This window comes from Citrus clementina, unplaced genomic scaffold (genome assembly GCF_000493195.1).
Source record: "Citrus clementina cultivar Clemenules unplaced genomic scaffold, Citrus_clementina_v1.0 scaffold_4, whole genome shotgun sequence".
Lineage (NCBI taxonomy): Eukaryota > Viridiplantae > Streptophyta > Magnoliopsida > Sapindales > Rutaceae > Citrus > Citrus x clementina.
In genome coordinates, this window is record NW_006262274.1 from 7,050,319 (window position 1) to 7,069,543 (window position 19,225).

General features: G+C 34.6%; 2 protein-coding genes across 3 annotated transcripts; one reads left to right on the forward strand and one right to left on the reverse strand.

Annotated features, from left to right (window-relative positions):
- The first annotated feature begins 4,927 nt into the window (after positions 1–4,927).
- Positions 4,928–7,520, forward strand: LOC18044291 (serine/threonine protein phosphatase 2A 57 kDa regulatory subunit B' beta isoform). Its single transcript, XM_006436458.2, has 3 exons — positions 4,928–5,095; positions 5,189–6,387; positions 7,179–7,520. Exons 2-3 carry the CDS (start codon positions 5,263–5,265, stop codon positions 7,491–7,493), a joined length of 1,440 nt encoding a protein of 479 aa, XP_006436521.1. The 5' UTR covers positions 4,928–5,095; positions 5,189–5,262; the 3' UTR covers positions 7,494–7,520.
- A 2,701-nt stretch (positions 7,521–10,221) lies between these two features.
- On the reverse strand, positions 10,222–15,933 carry LOC18044292 (probable pectate lyase 13). 2 transcript variants are annotated; one of them, XM_006436460.2, is made up of 4 exons: positions 15,280–15,933; positions 13,853–14,744; positions 13,321–13,526; positions 10,222–10,518 (listed from the first exon to the last, which is right to left on the reverse strand). In XM_006436460.2, exons 1-4 carry the CDS (start codon positions 15,414–15,416, stop codon positions 10,278–10,280), a joined length of 1,476 nt encoding a protein of 491 aa, XP_006436523.1. In that variant the 5' UTR covers positions 15,417–15,933; the 3' UTR covers positions 10,222–10,277. The 2 variants fall into 2 exon arrangements, with proteins under 2 accessions (XP_006436523.1, XP_024041579.1); XM_024185811.1 differs by lacking the exon at positions 15,280–15,933 and adding an exon at positions 14,974–15,064.
- Positions 15,934–19,225: the final 3,292 nt, after the last annotated feature.

Genomic DNA, 19,225 nt, shown 5'->3' on the forward strand with positions numbered 1-19,225 from the left:
GAATACACTCATGGCATAATTTGGAACTGCTTGTGCTACAACCTTTATTAGGATCTCTTTCCCGCCACTGGAAAACTGTTTGTGATGCCAATTTCAGATTTTGCTCAGCACCTTAAGCTTAACCTCACGAAAAAAACTCATCTTTTTTCTGCCCAGCATGAATGGTAAGCCTAAGTATTTTTCGTACTTAGATACCACCTTTAGTTGTAGGAGTTTTCTTATTGCTGTGAGTTGATTGTTGGTGACACTCCCGCTGAAAAACATAGAGGACTTCTCGAGGTTAAAAATCTGCCCAGAGGCCTTTGCATAGTAGTCAAAAATCTCCTTCAAGACCTTGCAATCAGCCACCGAAGCTCTGCTGAAAATTAAGCTATCGTCTGCAAAGAGCAAATGTGAAATAGTGACATCCTTTGAGAATCTTAAGCTTCTAAATTTTTGCTCCATTTCCGCCTGAGTCAGCAAGTTGGAGAAGACTTCTGCACAAAGAATGAACAGGTATGAGGAGAGAGGACACCCCTGCCTAAGGCCCCTTTGGGGCTGAATTAATCCCACTAGACTCCCATTTATAATTATTAAAAATAAAGCAGTGGTAATACATCTCATAATCAGGCCTATACATTTTGTTGAGAACCCCAAAGCTATCAAGGATTGTTCTAGGAAGTTCCATTCAATTCTATTATAAGTTTTGCTGATGTCTAATTTCAAAGCCATTAAACCATTCGTCTTTCCTTTGCTATGCCGAATTTTATGGAGGCATTCATAACCGATAATCACATTATCTGTAATGAGCCTATCAGGGATGAATGCGCTCTGGTTTGGAGAAATAATATAAGTCAAGATTGGTTTTAGCCTGTTTGCTATTGCTTTGGTTATAATTCTATACACCACATTGCAAAGATTTATTGGTCTAAAATTAGATACTACCCTAGTCTTCTCAATCTTAGGAATAAGAGCAATAAAAGTGTGATTGAGGGATTCTAAGGTACCTTGTTCGTTCAAAATGTGTAGGCATGTTTTAGTCACTCTACTGCCAACTATTTGCCAGTGCTTTTGGAAAAACACAACAGGCAGACCATCTGGCCCCGGGGCTTTTGTTGGATACATATATGATAATGCACTTGTTATATCTTCAAGGGTGAATGGCTCCTCCAAGTAATCATTCATCTCGGGCGTGACTTTTGGTAGCATCTCTTTTAGAGCTTCATTAATTTGGCTTTGACTTGGTCTAGTTGAGGTGAAGAGCTGCTGGAAGTAATCGCAAAACTCTCTTTCTATTTCTTCTTGTTCGTTTATCCAGTGCCCTTGAGAATCTTCAACTCCCCAAATTTTGTTTTTCTCTTCCGAGCTGATGCTTTGGAGTGATAAAACTTTGTGTTTTTATCGCTTTCCCTTAGCCAATCCGCTCTTGATCTCTGCTTCTAATACATTTCTTCCTCTATCAACATGTTGTTTACTTGAGTTTTCAGCTTCCTGATTTCTTTCCCATCCACAACCTGAGATGGCTTCTGCCAAGCTTTTTCTAGCTACTCCATCAGATCCTTTTGCTTTCTTTTCCTACCTTCAAACTCTTTTTTGCTCCAAATTTTCAGCAGAGCTAAAGACCTTTTTGCCACCCTCTGAAATTGTTGCACTGCACTCTCCCATCTTCTAGCCTCAAAGAGATCCCATTCACCTTTCACAATGTTGTTGCAACCCTCGTACGAGCTCCACATATCCTCGTAGTGGTCTCGGGGGAAGGATCTTCTCTTGTAATTCAGCCTTTTACTCTTTTCTTTCACCTCGAATATGATTGGGCAGTGGTCTGAGACCCAGTTTACCAAATTCATTGCTGTGAGGTTTTGAAAATTCTTGTCTCAATCCTTGCTGCACAAGAATTTATCTAGCCTTTCTTCGATATAGTTGCCTCCAAATCTCCTGTTTGACCACATGTATTTATGCCCTCTATAACCCATATCCATCAAATCACATGCTTTGATGGTCTCCCTAAAATTAGCCATCATGTTCACACTTTGTTCTCCCCCCCCCCCCCCGGCCCATTTTTTCATGAAAATCTAGAATTTCGTTAAAATCGTCAAAACAACACTAAGAATATGAGTACAGCCCAACTAACCTTTTCAGTAAAGTCCATGTATGATGCTTTTGACTGGTTTCTGCGTGGCCATAAACCCCAGTGCATCTCCAAATCTTGTCACTCTGATTTTGCACAATTGCATCAATGTGGTGAGAGCTGTAAGATTTAATGGTGACATCAACTCCCGAATTCCAGAAAAGTGTTAATCCTCCTCCCATTCGATTTCTATCTACTACAAAACAATTCTCAAAATCAAATTTTTTACAAATTGTGGCAACCTGCTGAGCCGTCATCTTTGTTTCACAGCAAAAGAAAAGATGAGGCTGATGCAGGTGGAGAACTTTCTTTATAGCTAGGCGTGTTCGAGGCTTCCCCAGACCTCGAACGTTCCAGCTTAGGACTCTCATGGCTGCTGACGGGGCTGGCTACAGGCGGGGGTGGCTGCCAGCTCCCGCCAATGTGTTTTCCATATTTTCTGCTGCATCTTCAACCTCAATTTCCTCTCCAGAGCTCTATCGAAGTGCCATGGACCCCCATAAGCACTCTTTTCCTTTCTTCTTCAGTAGTAAATCTGAACAAGAATATATTTTCTCTCATACTCTCAACTTTTACTTCTTTTACTGTCCTCCATGCTTGTTGCATGGTTGCCTTCAGACCCTCCCTATTAACTCCTCTTGTGAGCATGACCTTTCCCACCAAGCAGTTTGCAACAATTTTTTCCCCGGTTTTCTTCATCCTTCCCATAAGCGTTATCGTATCTTCCTCTTCTTCTTTTAAGACGATGACTTGACACTCCTCTGTATCCATTGCTTTCTGACAAAGTTTTCGGCACTAGAAGACCACGCATCCTTTTGAAACTGTAATAAAGGAGGCTTCTGTAACTCTTTTTCAAAGCTTAAAATAAAGAGATTCTAAAATATAAAGAAAAAGTCAGGTAATGAAAAAAGGACACCCAACTCGTGAGTGGCTAAACCAAGCCATGACGGCTTCCGTCTACTTTCATTCCTGTGCCTTTTTCAGAGAAAAAAATATTGTAGAAGAAAGAGGAAATATGTACCTAATAGCCTATGCAACACGTATTACACTTTTAAAACAAGGTCAATGCAATCCTATGAATTTGGCCAATGTTGTCTTAAACACCATAATATTTTGGGTCCGCCTAAGTTACATTCAATGTAACTTACGGCTAGCCTCTGAGATTTCATCTAGCCCCCTATACTCTATGTTATTTATATTTTATTCATGAATATTATAAACTTTTTCAATTGTAAAATTTCGTTTAACCCTTATACTCAATTTTATTTTATTAAAACCCTAGCGTATGAATTCGCCCCTATAATTTTAAATTCTCAAATTAACATCCATTTAATTAAAAAATATAATTATTGTTAAATGAATTATAATTATATTTATTATTTTATTATAATCATAAATATAATTATATTTTTTAAATAGATTATTGTTATTATTAATAACAAGAATAAAAAGCATTATAATTAATTAATCTATTAACAATAATTAATAATAATTTTTTATTAAATTGTTAATAATAATAATTAACGATAATTATTATTAATAGTTAATTTTTGAATAATAATAACAATAATAATAATTAAAATATAAAATAAAAATTATGATAAAAATTAATTAAGGATTTTATAGCAATTGGTTACAATTTAACTTATTCTAATTTTGATTCTAAGACAAAATAAACACATAAATTGTAATACAACTCATTCTAATTACGATTTCTTCAGTTTAAGTAAATAAATTAAAATTATTATTATTATTATTATTCATTTAATAATATATTTTCTCAAATATTTATTTTTAATTTACTTTTTTTTAACAATCAATATATTTTCATCGAGTTAAAATTGATCTACATCTTATTCTATCGTAAGATTTTACAAAATGTGATTATTTTCAAAAGTTAAAAAAATATACTCTCTCTCTCTCTCTCTCTATTTCTTTAGAAAATGTATCAGAGAAAAAAAAAGATAAAATAACATTATAATTTATTTACTTGAACTGAAGAAATCGTAATTAGAATAAGTTGTATTACCATTTATTTGTTTATTTTGTTTTAGAATCAAAATCAGAATGAGTTAAATTGTAAAACAATTTTTATAAAATCCTTAATTAATTTTTATCATAATTATTATTTTGTATTTTAATTATTATTATTGTTATTATTATTCAAAAATTAATTATTAATAATAATTATCATTAATTATTATTATTAACAATTTAATAAAAAAATATTATTAAATTGTTAATAGATTAATTAATTATAATTCTTTTTATTCTTGTTATTAATAATAACAATAATCTATTTTAAAAATATAATTATATTTATGATTATAATAAAATAATAATTATAATTATAATTCATTTAACAATAATTATATTTTTTAATTAAATAGAGGTTAATTTGAGAATTTAAAATTATAGGGGCGAATTCATACTCTAGGGTTTCAATAAAATAAAATTGAATATAAGGGGTTAAACGAAAGTTTATAATTTAAAAAGTTTATAATATTCATGAATAAAATATAAATAACATAGAAGATAGGGGGTTGATGAAATTTCAGAGGCTGACCGTAAGTTACATTAAATGTAAGTTAGGGGACCCTAATATTTTATGTTTCCAGATTAAGTTTTCCTTTTTTTCTTTTAAACTAAAGAAAAAAAAACTAATTATTTAAAAAGTAAGCACTACCCTATAACTGTCACGTGACAAAATTGTTAAAAATAAATAAATTTCAAACAAAACAAAACACAACAGACACAACGACCAAAAAAAAAAGTCAATAACAGAAAATCAAATTTCAAAATTTCCAGTTTTCAGTTATTATTCCATCTCTCCCCTTACAGACACTAAGCCACTCACATTACATAAAAATTTTCTCTATTTTTCTTTTTCTCTCAAATCTTCCCATTATTTTCCCTCACTTTCTCGTCAGCCAAACGCCCTTACATTCTCATGGTTTCTCTCCTCCGACATCTCGGCTCCCAAAAGCGGTAACTTTCTCAATTTCCATTTTCCTTTTCATTCGTTCATTCATTCATTCAATCACACATTTTTATTTTTTCTTATTTTGGTTTTCAATTTAGGATTTTGATTCGACCAGCCGTTGGTTATAATAAAATTCCCAAATTCTAGGGTTTCGAGTTGAGAATAGAAAAAGATGTTTAACAAAATTATCAAACGTGGACACAGAAAGGGATCAAAATCTGTTTCCAATGAAACATTTGTGACGGTGAATCACTCGTCTGTGGCAAATTTTGAGTCGCAGCCCCCGATTCTATCACCATTACCTCAGCCCAGCCCTATAATTCCTAAGTACGAGATTCAGAACTTGCCGAAATTTAATGACGTGCCATCATCAGAAAAGCTGAATTTGTTCATAAAAAAGACTCAACTTTGTTGCGTGTTGTGTGATTTCAACGATCCTTCGAAAATGACACGCGAGAAAGAGATTAAGCATAGGAATTTGCAAGAGTTGGTGAAATTTATCCAGTCAGATTCGAGTAAAATTAATGAACAGATGCAAGAAAATTTGATGAGGATGATTTCAATTAATATTTTTAGGGCTTTGCCACCAGCTTTTCATGAAAACACGGGGTCCTTGCCCGACGTGGGGGAACCGGATGAGGAGGATGCGTGGTTGGAGCCCGCTTGGCCACATTTACAGTTGGTTTATGAAATTCTGTTGAGGTACATTGTGTCAAATGGAGCTGACAAAAAGATTGCCAAAAGGTATATTGATCATACATTTGTGTTGAAGTTACTCGATCTGTTTGATACAGAGGATCACAGAGAGAGGGAGTATTTGAAAATGGTGCTTCATAGGATATATGGAAGGTTCATGTCACATCGGCCCTTCATTAGAGCTGGGATAAATAATGTGTTTTATAGGTTTATTTTCGAGACGGAGAGACATAATGGCATTGGGGAGCTATTGGAGATTTTAGGGAGTATAATTAATGGGTTTGCATTGCCGATGAAAGAGGAACATAAGTTGCTTCTTGTTCGGGCAATGTTACCATTACATAAGCCAAAATGTGTTGCTTTGTACCATCAGCAGTTGACTTATTGTGTTGTACAGTTTGTTGAGAAGGATTACGAGTTGGCGGATACGGTCATTAGGGGCTTGTTGAGGTATTGGCCAGTGACGAACTGTCAAAAGGAAGTTTTGTTCCTTGGAGAACTAGAAGAAGTTTTGGATGTGACGCATCCTGCAGAGTTTCAACAATGCATGGGTCCTCTTTTCAGACAGATTGGACGCTGCCTTACTAGCCCTCACTTCCAGGTTCATATCATCGTAACTTCTCTGATTTATATGTCATGTTATTGCAGTGCAGTCTCGCTTGCAGGTCTGTCTTGCACTCATGTAACATTGTGATTTATTTAGGACTAGATTATCTTATTATCTTGGTAAGTGTATTTTCAGTTGCCATGCAGTCAACACATAATGGAATTTTTATTTTCTCAATTTCTAGATTTACATTATGCTGCTGAGATAACTATTCCATTGTTCAGAATAGTTCTGATTTATTAAGATCCTGATGTTCCTAAGGCTTTTGAATTTTACCTTTGCAATCTTTGTCATCAGTCTAGGATTTGAATTATAAGATTACATCATTTTTTATTACAGTAATGTGGGTGATGCAAGTAAGCAGGGTGATATATTGACGTTGACCATTGAATAGGTTAGATATTTGGCTTGGCTGCATTGCAAGGTGGACACGTCATTAAACTTTTTCTTTCTTCTGTAGTTTGAACGTTCTTATCATATTTGCATGCCATTAGATTTTCTATCCCTATAGTAAATGAGCATCTATGCATTCCTTATATGGTAAGGCATCTACTGTCATCATCAAAATATGTAACTCTGATGAGAATTTTGACTGGCTTTACAAGTTTAAGTTGTAGCTGCTTCTGATGTTGACTGTATTCATGTTTTCTGGTTATTTCTCTGCATTGTTTTCAGTGTTTAGATGCTGTTTATTCTATCAGTCATGAATTTTTTAAAATATATAAACTTCCTCTGTAGGAAGATGTTGTTTAGAAAGTGCTTTTTGTTATAAATACTCATGACAGGTTGCAGAACGAGCTCTGTTCTTGTGGAACAACGAACACATGGTAGACTTGATTTCTCAGAACCGAAATTTACTTTTCCCACTAATCCTTAATCCATTAGAGAAGAACTTGCGAAGTCACTGGAATCAAGCAGTTCATGGGCTAAGTGCCAATGTTCGGAGGATGTTCGAGGAGATGGATGCTCACTTGTTTGAAGAATGCAAGAGGCAGTACGAGGAGAAAGAAGCCAGGGCTCAAGAATTAGAAGAGCAGCGTGAACTGATATGGAAGAAACTGGAAGCAGTTGCCGCAGGCAGTGGCGTTATGGTTAATTGATCGGTTAGGGAATTCATTCAGTCAAAGAGCAACAATAGGTAATCGAGTAGATAGAGTAAAATTAAACATTGTTTTAGGGCTTCAGGTTAACTATTCTTTGATTTCATTCATATAAAGAGGTCAGACTAAGGCTGAGTGGTATAATTTAGCAAAATCAAAAGAAATGAGGAAAAACCTATGAGGTTTTGTCTTGCATATTGTTGCCATTTACAAGAACATATCTCTTATTAAAGATTTTGTAACGACTTTTGTTTATCATTTCATTTAGGATTATTAATGTATCTGATCCCATTCCCTCCTCATAGCTTTATCAGCCTCAACTTTGTGATTTTGCAGGTAGTAGTATTCTTTTGGCATAGTAACTAGTAAACTAAAGGTTAAAACTCGTTTAGTCTTTATACTTTGAGGTTGGAGTATGTTTAATTCATGTAGTTTTAATAATATCTCAAAATATCATTGTCGTTAAACTATTGACACTCCCATTATTTTTTTGTTTTTTTTGGTTTATTCTTACAATATTATCCTCTTGCAATAATATTTTTTGGACATTAACAAAAAAAATTAAATTACCAATTTAACACAAAAAAATTAAATAAAAATAAAAAGAATACATATTAATCTTTGTCGAAACTCACTATGTCCAAAAAAATTAATATTTATAAAAAAAATTAAATTATCAATTTTTTTGGACATTAATAAAAAAGTTAATATTTTAACTCCTCAATAAAGTGTTCCACAAAGATTAATATATTTTTTTTGTTTCTATTTTTTTTTGTTAAATTGGTAGTTTTTTTTTCTTTTTATTAATGTCCAAAAAAATTATTGTAAAATGACAGTACTGTAAAAGCAAGTCAAAATGAACAAAAAAATAATTATAGGAGTGTCAAGAATTTAACGACATGGATGTTTTAAGATATTTTAAAAATACACGGACTAAATAAATATTAACATCGAAATATAGGAATTAAACGAGCTTTTATCCAATAAACTAATAACCGTAGGCGGGATTCTTGGCTGGAATTATGGATTAATTTTATGAGAAAACTGGTGATGCTAAAGCACTCGGATTGTTTGAATGCATTCATTTGCAATTACATAAGGAATTTTAGATTTCTCTCACTGAGACGATGATATTCTGGTGATTATTCGGGGATAAATATGAATATGTGGTCAAGCTGAGAGGAAGTATAGCTCCAAGCAGTGCAGACCCATGTGGTCCTTGCTCTAAAATATTTATCTCTGGGTGCAACGAGAACACATAGAAGGTAGAAACCTCTCAGTTTCAGAGTAGAGCCAAAACCAGCGGTCCTCTAGAGGAAGTGCTTTTGACCTCTAAAGCGCTTTCTAAGTCATTTACCTTGTTTTTTTTTCTAATTTCTTTCATTTTACTTGTAGTTTATTATTTACAATATTAAATTAATAAAATAAAATTATAAAATAATGGTAGGACTGTCAAAAGCCAATTTATATGTGGATATGTTTGATCTAAACATTGTGCCAAGTGAAATACGGGAAATGATTGGTCGACCGTTCAATAGAAATGCATAAAATCAAACATTATCACAAGTGCACAGATCGGATCACAGTGACATGAGACACAATTCCTACTTTCAAGCGGTGGTCCACAACTTTTCAAAATTCGGATCAACAATTTCATTTTTACAAAATTATTAAAATTAAAAACTCTTTTTAAAGTCTTTTGTATAACATTTTTTATTTAAAAATATTCTTAAATAAGTTTGATGAGTTTTACTATGGATCTCACTTGACAGAGTTTAAAAATTTTAAATAAAAAATATGGATCTCAACAAAGGATCCATCAGACCTGTCGAATGATAAGTCGTTATTAGATGAACACACCTAACTCTAAATAAGTTATTATTATTTTTTGTTTACTTCAAACTTTTAAGTTTGTTCTTATGGACTCTTTATTTCAGAAATGAACAACTAATCTCTTAGGTTAGTAATTTTTATTTATTTTAATAGAGATAAGGACATTAATGTACTACAATGTCCACCAAAATTAATGTGCTATAATCTCTGCTAATTTTATTGTATGCTCTTATCGTTATCTAAATAGACGAGATTCACTTTTAAAAGAGAGTTTTGGATGTTTATTTTTAAATGATAAAATTTTTTACGTCAATTTCTAAAATAATGAGTCTATAACTATCCAAGGAGACAAACCTTAAGTCATTCAAGACTCCTTCCCTCTGATTCTTGATACAAAAATTGGCCACCATTATTATGTAAGCAACTAAGTCTAAGCATGAGTTAATCAATGCATGCACAAATGCTTTCACACCTCACCCTCAATCTCACTCTCTTTTTGAGTTTTGGCAATTTTCTCCGACAAAGACGCACGCCATGTTAAATCCATTCTTCATTATTGAAAAATTATGCAGAATCACATTCAAGAAAAAAGAAAAGATCGAAAAGCACCAATCAGACGAAACCGACGTGGGAATCCAATTATTCCACCCATATCCTATCTTTTGTCAATATTATTTACTTTCAATATTTGTTTGTCAGCAGAGTCATTAGAGAATCAATCATTAATCACATTTACATTCTTTTTTCTCTTTTTGTAATGACCCAGCAACATGGGCCTACACATGTTAGAAATATCACACGCACCTCTGATGTTGTTGGGGCTCCATAATTAATTATATTGCTAGATGTTAGTAGTAGTGGTGGTAGTAGGCTAATAATAATAATGCAATGAAACTATGCAGCAATGAATTTTCTTCATTTTCTTCTTCCCCTATCTTGCTTTATAATTTTCTATAACAATAATAATTGTAATGATAATGGAGCATCATGGTTGGTGATAGTGTACAAAATCAAAATAATTAGAAGAGACAAAAAGATTGAGGTTGAAGGAGAGGGTGGTGGGAGCCGCGACGCGCCGCTCCCGAATACCATTCCAAAGAAGTCGCCATCACCGTTGTTGCGGTTGGTGCCGCCGCTGCCGGACCCACCGCCGCTGAATCCGGGATAAGAGTTGCCCTCCCCTTCATCATCCCTGTGAAGAATAATTCAAGGATCCAAATAAGTGTACGTCGTCGAAAAGATGATGCAACAGAACGCACATGACTAAACAGGAAAGTTGGCTTTAAAATAATATCAACTTGCACATAACTAGATATTCTAGACCATATGAATGCTATAAAATTTTATTATAACTAGTTGAAATGGAATAAAGCTTCATTAAAAAATAGTAGAATGTCTGTGGGGCTAAAGTGCCTATTTTTCGATACAAGGAGACAATGTGAGAGTGCATCTACAATATAAAGATAAGGAAAAGTTTGTTGGAAATTTGAGGCTGCATATGGGTTAAATTTATAAAAGTGCAAAACAGAATAGAACTAATCTTACGATGTTCAAGTTTGTTTTGAAGATTTTCTTTTCCAAGTGTAACTATGAACATGTGCCAAATGGAAAAGCATGGAACTAGCAACTATATCCAGAAAAGCATGAGACCATCAATGCGACAAAAAAATGTATTTTCAAACTATCAATTTGGCCACAAATGTTCTAATGATATGAGATTCATAAGCAACTTGCTATCTGAGGCCACAGTGCTTTCACCATCTTACATAAAAAAACTATGGGAAAACAGAATATTCAAAGACTAGGAGGAAAATTTTCAGAACAAGTTTCTTCAGAATTTGTTTTCTGCCATTTACCAACATGAAGGAATTATTCAAAGTATCACATGCAGGGCTTGCAAGTTGTATTTCATAATGATAGGTTGGAACTTCGAAAAAAGCAAAAATGAAAAGGAGCTGCAATTAGCAAACATGAAAATGGTAACTAGAAAGGGACCAAACCTTAATTGAAGTAACCAAACCTTAATTGAAGTAAAATTAGTGTCACAATAGATTATAGTAAAAAGTGGAGGTCGCTATGTTACAGAATCTGTAACATACACACCCAATGAGAAGAACACACATGTCCTGAGGAGAGAGAAAAACCAGCAAATGGGTGTGTACGGGAGTTGGCTAAAGTTAAGATCTGTAAGTTACAGAATCCGGAACTTAGCCAGCTCCGTAAAAAGTAGTTAATGGAAATAGCAAAAGTCAATAGAAGGCAGCGGGAAACGGGTCACAAGGAAGCACTTTTTTGTTTTGTTATTCCCAAGAGCGATGCAGCTAGTGGTTCATGTATAATTTATGTCATGCATCAGAAATGGAGCCCAGAACCATGAAAAAGCATATGAAAGGGCCCCACTTTCACTGGCTGGAAAGCACTTTGAAATTTGACGAGAATATAAACCCAGATCATCTGACCATAAATTAAAACACAACAACACACCCACTAAAACATGACCAGGTTTGGCGGTTTGGCTCTCCTACGGCCTAACAACTACAATCATCCTCAAAAAAGGCCATCTCTGTAACCTGCACTTTTTACTCTGTTAACCCACATGCATGCGCTTTTTCTTGTGCTCCCCACTTTGACAGGCCTTTTTGAAAAAGACACAACCAATGTCACTCATCTAAATAGAGACCAATCAGGATCCCTCAGTAGAAAATTTTTATTCAAGTGACTGGTGGTTAATAAATTAAAAAATAAAAATAATTACATTGTAATCACACTAACATTAAAATATAAATAGTACAAGATATACTAAAAATCAAATTTATTAAAGATCATGAGAGAATCATAATCATATAAAAAAAGTAATTATCCCCTATAGACCCATTATGTGCATATGATTAAAGATTAGTTAATCTTGAACTAAAAGGTACTCCCAAAGTTTGAACATGGGGGGTTTGTTTTCACTTTGATATTTCATACAACAAATTTACTTATACTTACAAATCCACAGTGTAGTCTTTAATATATGGGAGTAGAATATATCGGATCTGTTTTCTAATACTTAAAAGAAAATTGATCCTAATACACATAAGAGACTCGAACATCTTCCTACACTGGACCGGGCTATTGGGTAGTTTTCAAATTTAAGTGTGGGTTGAAAAAAAAAACAAAAAAGAAAAAGGAAAAAATTTTAGTTGGGGGCAGTGAGTGTACAAATAGGAGTAAGCTAAAATGGTCCCATGAGGTCAAGGAATATCATCAAAACTGCATTTATGATGCAATTGCAGAACATGGGTAGATCTTATAATAATCTATGAAGAGAGATTTTTTGACTTTGGCTTTGGCCATGCAGAACTGGAAAGGCAACCAGGGGCAAAGACAAATGAACTGTAAGGCTGTTTGCCTGTTCTGCTCGGCTATGCCAGAATCTCTATGCGGCACAAGCCATGATCATTCGACAGAGGTCACGTGCTACCCCATAAGTAAAGCCAAAAGTTAGACAGTAATACCTACTAATACGTTTACCCACTATTCCAAAGAAACAAACCGTTCCCACTTGTTTATTAAATGTTGAATCTTGGACTTATCAAACTCATTAGTTTATTACAAAAAGAAAGGTATATTTCAAGACCTTACCCGACGTTTTATATAGCCACTTTCCTAATTAAGAAAAAAAATAACGTAGCCAACTTCCTAGAGTGGCTACAAAATACCTTTGTCTACACAGCAATATTCAAAACATAATAATATTATAGAAAGAGAATCGCTTCGTTGGCAATGTTTACATGAATACAATTTAACTCCCTAATCTAATTTTAATGTGAGCGGTTTCGAATCTAATGGTCATCAATTATTTGGGGGAGTTGTAATTGACATAACTCACAAGAAAGGACCAAGGTTTCTGACCCAAAAGTCCAAAATACCCTAACCCGCAGTCAAAAGGCTGACAGTTTTTTTCAGTTAACCAGAGGGTCAAGGGTAAATTAGGAAAAGGAAACGGTACCTGGGCCCACCGAAGACGCCGGCGTTCATGGTCAGCCGGTCGATGAGGGCGGCTGATTTGGGCTCAACACTCGAGGCCTTTGCGTACTGCGTGCTGAGCCCCACGCCTGACGGCACAAAGAATGCCCCATTTACCATTACGTCCCCCTCCGTCCTCCAATTCCAGCCCGCCCACTCACTCTCGTCTGTCTCCACGCGCTTCGTCACCTGAATTCAACAATCACCGTCACGATGTGCAGACGCGCTCGGGAAAGCGAGTGAACAGAATGGAAAACTGGGTAACTAAAAAGTCTTGAATACGACTGACGTTGTCAGGGAAGATTCGGTAAAAAGAAATTTAATCGCTGGCAGCCACTTCAGATATTCATCTTTCACAATTTCATTATTAAAAAAAAAAGGAACATTTTTCACACCAAAACCCTAAACCCTCGGACCCACCTCAGAATCATGAAAAATAACAAAAGGAAATTGACCAATTACAATTTTTTTTTTAACAAAAATATCTGAAAAAATAAAAAAATTTGAAAATATACCTCTTTGGCATTATCATCGGGCGGAGCGGTGTAGCGATTCCCTTGACTGTTAATGGTGGGGTTCGCGCTACCGCCAATAGCATACATTTCCCATGAGGTGAAGTCATTATTGACCACGTGTATGTACCCGCGCCGGCACCGTGGCATTCGCTGCACCAGCGCCACACCGAAGTGGTTAAACGCAATGGTAACTTGCATCCCCATATCGAGCGCGTACTTGTCGTTGTGCCCCAGCAGCATCACCTCATTGTGGTGCGAGAAATAATTGTTGGAGATCGTTATCCCCGTGGACCCCATTATCGCGTCGATCAGCCCGTCGGTGCAGTAGCTCAGCGAGCAGTGATCCACCCATATCTTCTGCGAGCCGAATATGGAGATCCCGTCACCGTCCGACTTGCCCCGGTACCCGACGTGGGTCGGCGACGAGGCGATCATCGTGTTCCCCGAGGGCTTGCAGTGGTGGATGTGGACGTTGTGGATGATGACGTGGGACACGTACTGGAGCGTCAGGCAGCCGTTGCCGGTGATTTCGACGTTGGCGCCGCGGCCGTCGATGGTTTTGTAGCTGTTGATGATGAGCTCGTGTTTGAGCTTGATGAGCATGTTGGAGGCGAAGGTGATCCAGATGGGTTCCGTTTGGATGACGGCGTGGCGGAGGGTGCCCGGCGTGGGGTTCGCCGGGTCGCTGTCGGAGGAGTCGGTGACGACGTAGATCTGGCCGCCTTTGCCGCCGAGGGTACCTTGGGCGAAGCCGACGCTGCAGTCGGCTAACCGTTGCCGGTTTGCTGCCCAGTTTGGGTCGCAGTGCCAGCAGTCGTCGATGGGGTTTCCGGTTTGGCATTGGGCGTTAATGGCGAGCGCTTGTCTTCTTGATAGAGATACATTAACTCTCCTGCAAGAAAATGGGAAGAAAGTGAGAGAAAGTTCGCGTTTAAAAGCAGGGGAAACAGGGGAAAACAGAGGAATGCTCTGTTAGTTTTCTAAGAAAATGTGAGAGCGCAAAGGGAAACTGGAGAAAATGTTTGAATAGGAGGGAAACCCCATTTGTCAAAATGACAAAATGAGCACAACGCAGATGGGGTTTTTGGTGGTTGGAACTGTAGCGAGTTTGAAGTTTGTACCCGTGCACTACTGGAAACCCTATAGTGTCAAAAGAAATCCCAGCAAATGGGATCTTTTGGAATCTGAGCTTGAAGATCTTGGAAAAGGAGGGCTACCCATTCGTTGAAATGATAAAATGAGCATAACCCAGATGGACTTTTTAGAGATTTGAAGTGTGGAGAGTCCGAAGCCTTTACCTACGCACAACTGGAAACCCTATAATGGCAAAAGAAAATCCAAAAACGGGATCTTTTGGAATCTGAGTTTGAAGATTTTAAAATCACACAATGGGCAAAACCCAGAAGGAGTTTACCGTAAGGTCTTACCTTTGCACATCTTGAGCAACAGCGTCAGGGTCAGGATGCTGATGGGGTAAAGTGAGATTGAGGGAAGAAATTGTAGCAGAAGAGGAGAAAATGAGGAAGAAGAGGCATTCTAAGAGAATGCAGGTGTTTAGAAGCATTGTTGAAGGTACAAGAATGATAACGGTGGTGGGTATTTGTTTGTCTGCTGCCTTGCCTTGCTTTGCTTTGCTTTTTGCTTTTGCTTTTGCTTCTGCCTGCTGGTGCAAATTGCAGAATGGAGATGTCTTTCCTGCTCTTGAATGAACAGCAAAGGCAAACTTGGGAGGTTGCAAATTTTGGGAAAATGTGAAATGGGTTTATATAATAAAACAAAACAAACAGGATTATAATTTATAATAATAATAATAATGTTGATGGAACAATAATTTTTTTACATGAGCAAGTAAAGTTAATTTGAGCATGAAGAAAAGAAGAGGAGAAAGAAAATGGTGGCTGTGATGTGGACATGGCGAAGAGAAGAAGTAGCAGAAGAAGAAGAGAGTCTGATTCTCTCTCTCTCTCTCTCTCTCTCTCTCTTAACTTCTCGCTAATTCTCTCTTGCAAAAATCTCTCAATCTTCTCTTACATTACATTACATCTCATTCCTACCTTGCTCTTTAATTATGCTATAAAAAGATGAAGTCTAGAGGTAGAGAAAGTACTTATCCAAAATCCATGACCACTTTGTTTTGTTTTGTTTTTTTTTTTTTTTTTTTTTTTTAGGGGGCCTTCATTGGTCCCTCAGAACTTGCGTGCTTATTTTTATTTTTATTTTTATTTTTATTTGTTCATTTATTTAATTTTGTCTGGTGATTTAAGATTCCTTGCGGGGAAGGTGAAAGCATGTACGTATAATCAATAATGTATGTAAGCATGTAGTTAATTATTCCAATAAGTGAGACGCAGACACACTACTCGTGTGTGCAGACAAAACCTGTTCACTTTTTAATTTGTTTGCTGGGTCAGAAAAAGATTGAAGGTTAGATTTGGATATCAATTGAGATCCTTATTAGACAGCAACTTTCAGTAAAATTTTCTTGGGAAAGTTTTATTTGCAGGAAAGAAAGGAAGAAAAGAAATTATCTCTCTTTGTTTCATGCGACTAATAAATAATACTCTAAGCAAGGTTTCAAAGAATTATTTTTTTTTTCTATTTTGGTGTAGTTTTGTTTGTAGTAATAATACTTGCATTAATTTTGCAAATTATATATCTAATGTGTGAGTGAGCCCAAAACCAAACATACTTAGGTCAAACTACAAACTAATATTATCTCACAATGTGAACATCAAGTCAATAAAAATCAACAAAATCTTACCATTTCATGATACCTAAAGTATACGCCGCCGTAGTCACAGCCCCGTACAAATTTAATATTTTACCAAAACAAAAAAGAATTTCAACTTAATATTTACCATAAAAATGGGTAAAAAAAAAGTCTGATATAACAGAGTCTTCTATTTACTATTTACAAGTTGAAAGATGGTAGGGTAATTTTCTGTATTACTATCGATCCTATTTGCAACAAGCCAACAAGTTGCAAAATTATTTATGTAATGTAACCAAATTCAAAGTACTTAATTCCGCACTAACAATTTTTTTATTAATTAATATATTATTCTCAATTAAGATACCTCTCACTCGTTTTTTATTTTCCCTCACATTGCCAACCAACAAAACAATCATGATTGAAGTTTTGCTGTTTCCAGTGATGAATTAATTTTCTTTTATATGTATTCGAATGACTTCAATAGTTCATATATTTAATTTCTCTAATTCTCTTCCAGCTAAATTGCTGCCAAAAATATTGGTACCAATGGAGTATTTTATATATGTATATAAATATAGAGTAATGATACAGCCACAAACTCTTGTACAAACTTATTTTGTATAAACTGACGTGGCATGATAAGATTGGTTGAATGAAAATATAAATTAATAAAAACAAATCATGTGGGTCAAGTGATATTTAATTTAACCAATCTTATCATGTCACATCAGTTTGTACAAAATAAATTTGTACAAGAGTTTGTGGCTGTATCATTACTCATAAATATATATTTAGCAGTGACCATTATCAAATATTATTCTTCTCGATTAAACCTTATTTTCTAATCACACACTAGAATAAGTTACAACGGTTTCAACTTTTTCATCAAATTAATGAAAGCCAATATGTTCTTAATTATGTTTACATGCATCGGATTCGAAAATTACCTCAATTTCTTGTTGAAGATTGGTAATATATATATATATATATATATATATATATATATATATATATATATATATATATATATATATATTTACGAAATGTCTTTTATTTTTTTCTCCCTCATCTCATATGTGCCAGCGCGCCAAAAACTTTAATTTCTAGTACAAGAGAATATAAACTTTTTCTTTTTTTTTACAAGGAAAAAAAATCTACAAAATCTCTACTTATATTCAAATGTATACATATAGGCACTAATTAGCTAGGGTTTGAGTTAGGCTAACTTCATTTTAAAAGTCAAAGCCCTGTCGTTTCAAAACACATTAAAATTGCCAATAAATAATTATAACATGAGCAAGACCGTAAAAGTCTTAAGAATTTTCGAATTAACAAAAGAAAAAATTATATATATATATATATATATATATATATATATATATATATATATATATTTACAACCAGATAATAATTGAGATTCTACTTCATAATTCTAGTATGACACAATCTGAACAACGACTCTCACTCAATATTGGATGGAAATCTACTCTAACCGAAGAGCGGAAAGTCAAATAAACTTCTATCATAAAAAGAGTCGAGTTCCAACCATTGATATGCCCTTATCAGAAGGGCATATTTGAATTGAAGTATTGTTGCTTAATTTTAATTCAGAGCTGATGCGGAATAATGAAATCATAAGATACCAATGAGTTGATAGCATTCTTACATACAGAATGTGGATGAAAAAATTAGTACCCCAAATTAGGTCTGTCGTATTCATACAGAGAGAAGTATTGACTTTTTTGATTGATGATTAATCTGATAACTTTAATCTAATTATCATTCAATTAATAACATGTCTTGTCATTGCTCGTAAGAACTAATGGATGGTTCATCAATAATTATACTTGATTCATTTACTATATAATACCAATAGATTAATTAACTGCTTAAATTTAGGACTCGCAACTTGCAATGTATAGTATGGTTTTGACTTTAATTGGGTTGAAAAAATTTATACCATTTAGCAGTTAATATTCGATCAATAATTATGTCCATCACCATAAGAGATTTAGTTGCTTCAAAAATGATCAACGGAAAGAAATTTTTAAATGTATTAAAAAAGATATTTTGTTATTACACGTGGAAAATTCGAATTCCTTTTCACATTTATTGAAAAAAAAGAGATGATTTATTAAATGTAAATAATTGTGCGTCTTAAATTCAAATTTGATGTAATTTACCATTTTATATGATCAAATTCAAATTTTATAAAAGAGTCGTGCCTCTTTTCGATACAGATTTGTCTTTTTTTTTTCATTCACATCACAATCGAAGAATTATTGATACTTCAATTTTTTTTTTTTTTTGGATGTGAATTTGTGGATTCAAAACAACGACACGGATTCAGGGAGATGCCACTCATGGACGTTTGCACTGAAGAAGACTGGTTAATTAGCTTGATTCATGCATAATTCAATAAAAATAACAGAGAAGAAACAAAATTGGATATACTTAATTGCCGAATAAGATGATATCTTGACCGAATTAATTTCGTTGATTGCTAAGTTATGTCTAAAGCAAACGATGAGCAAAATTTGATGTTTTAATTCAACAATATCGGCCGCTAATTGAGTAAGACAAGAACATAAATTAAAGAATACTAACATCAATATTGCTTTTATTAAATTTTATTGAAACTAACTTTTTTTTGCTTGCAA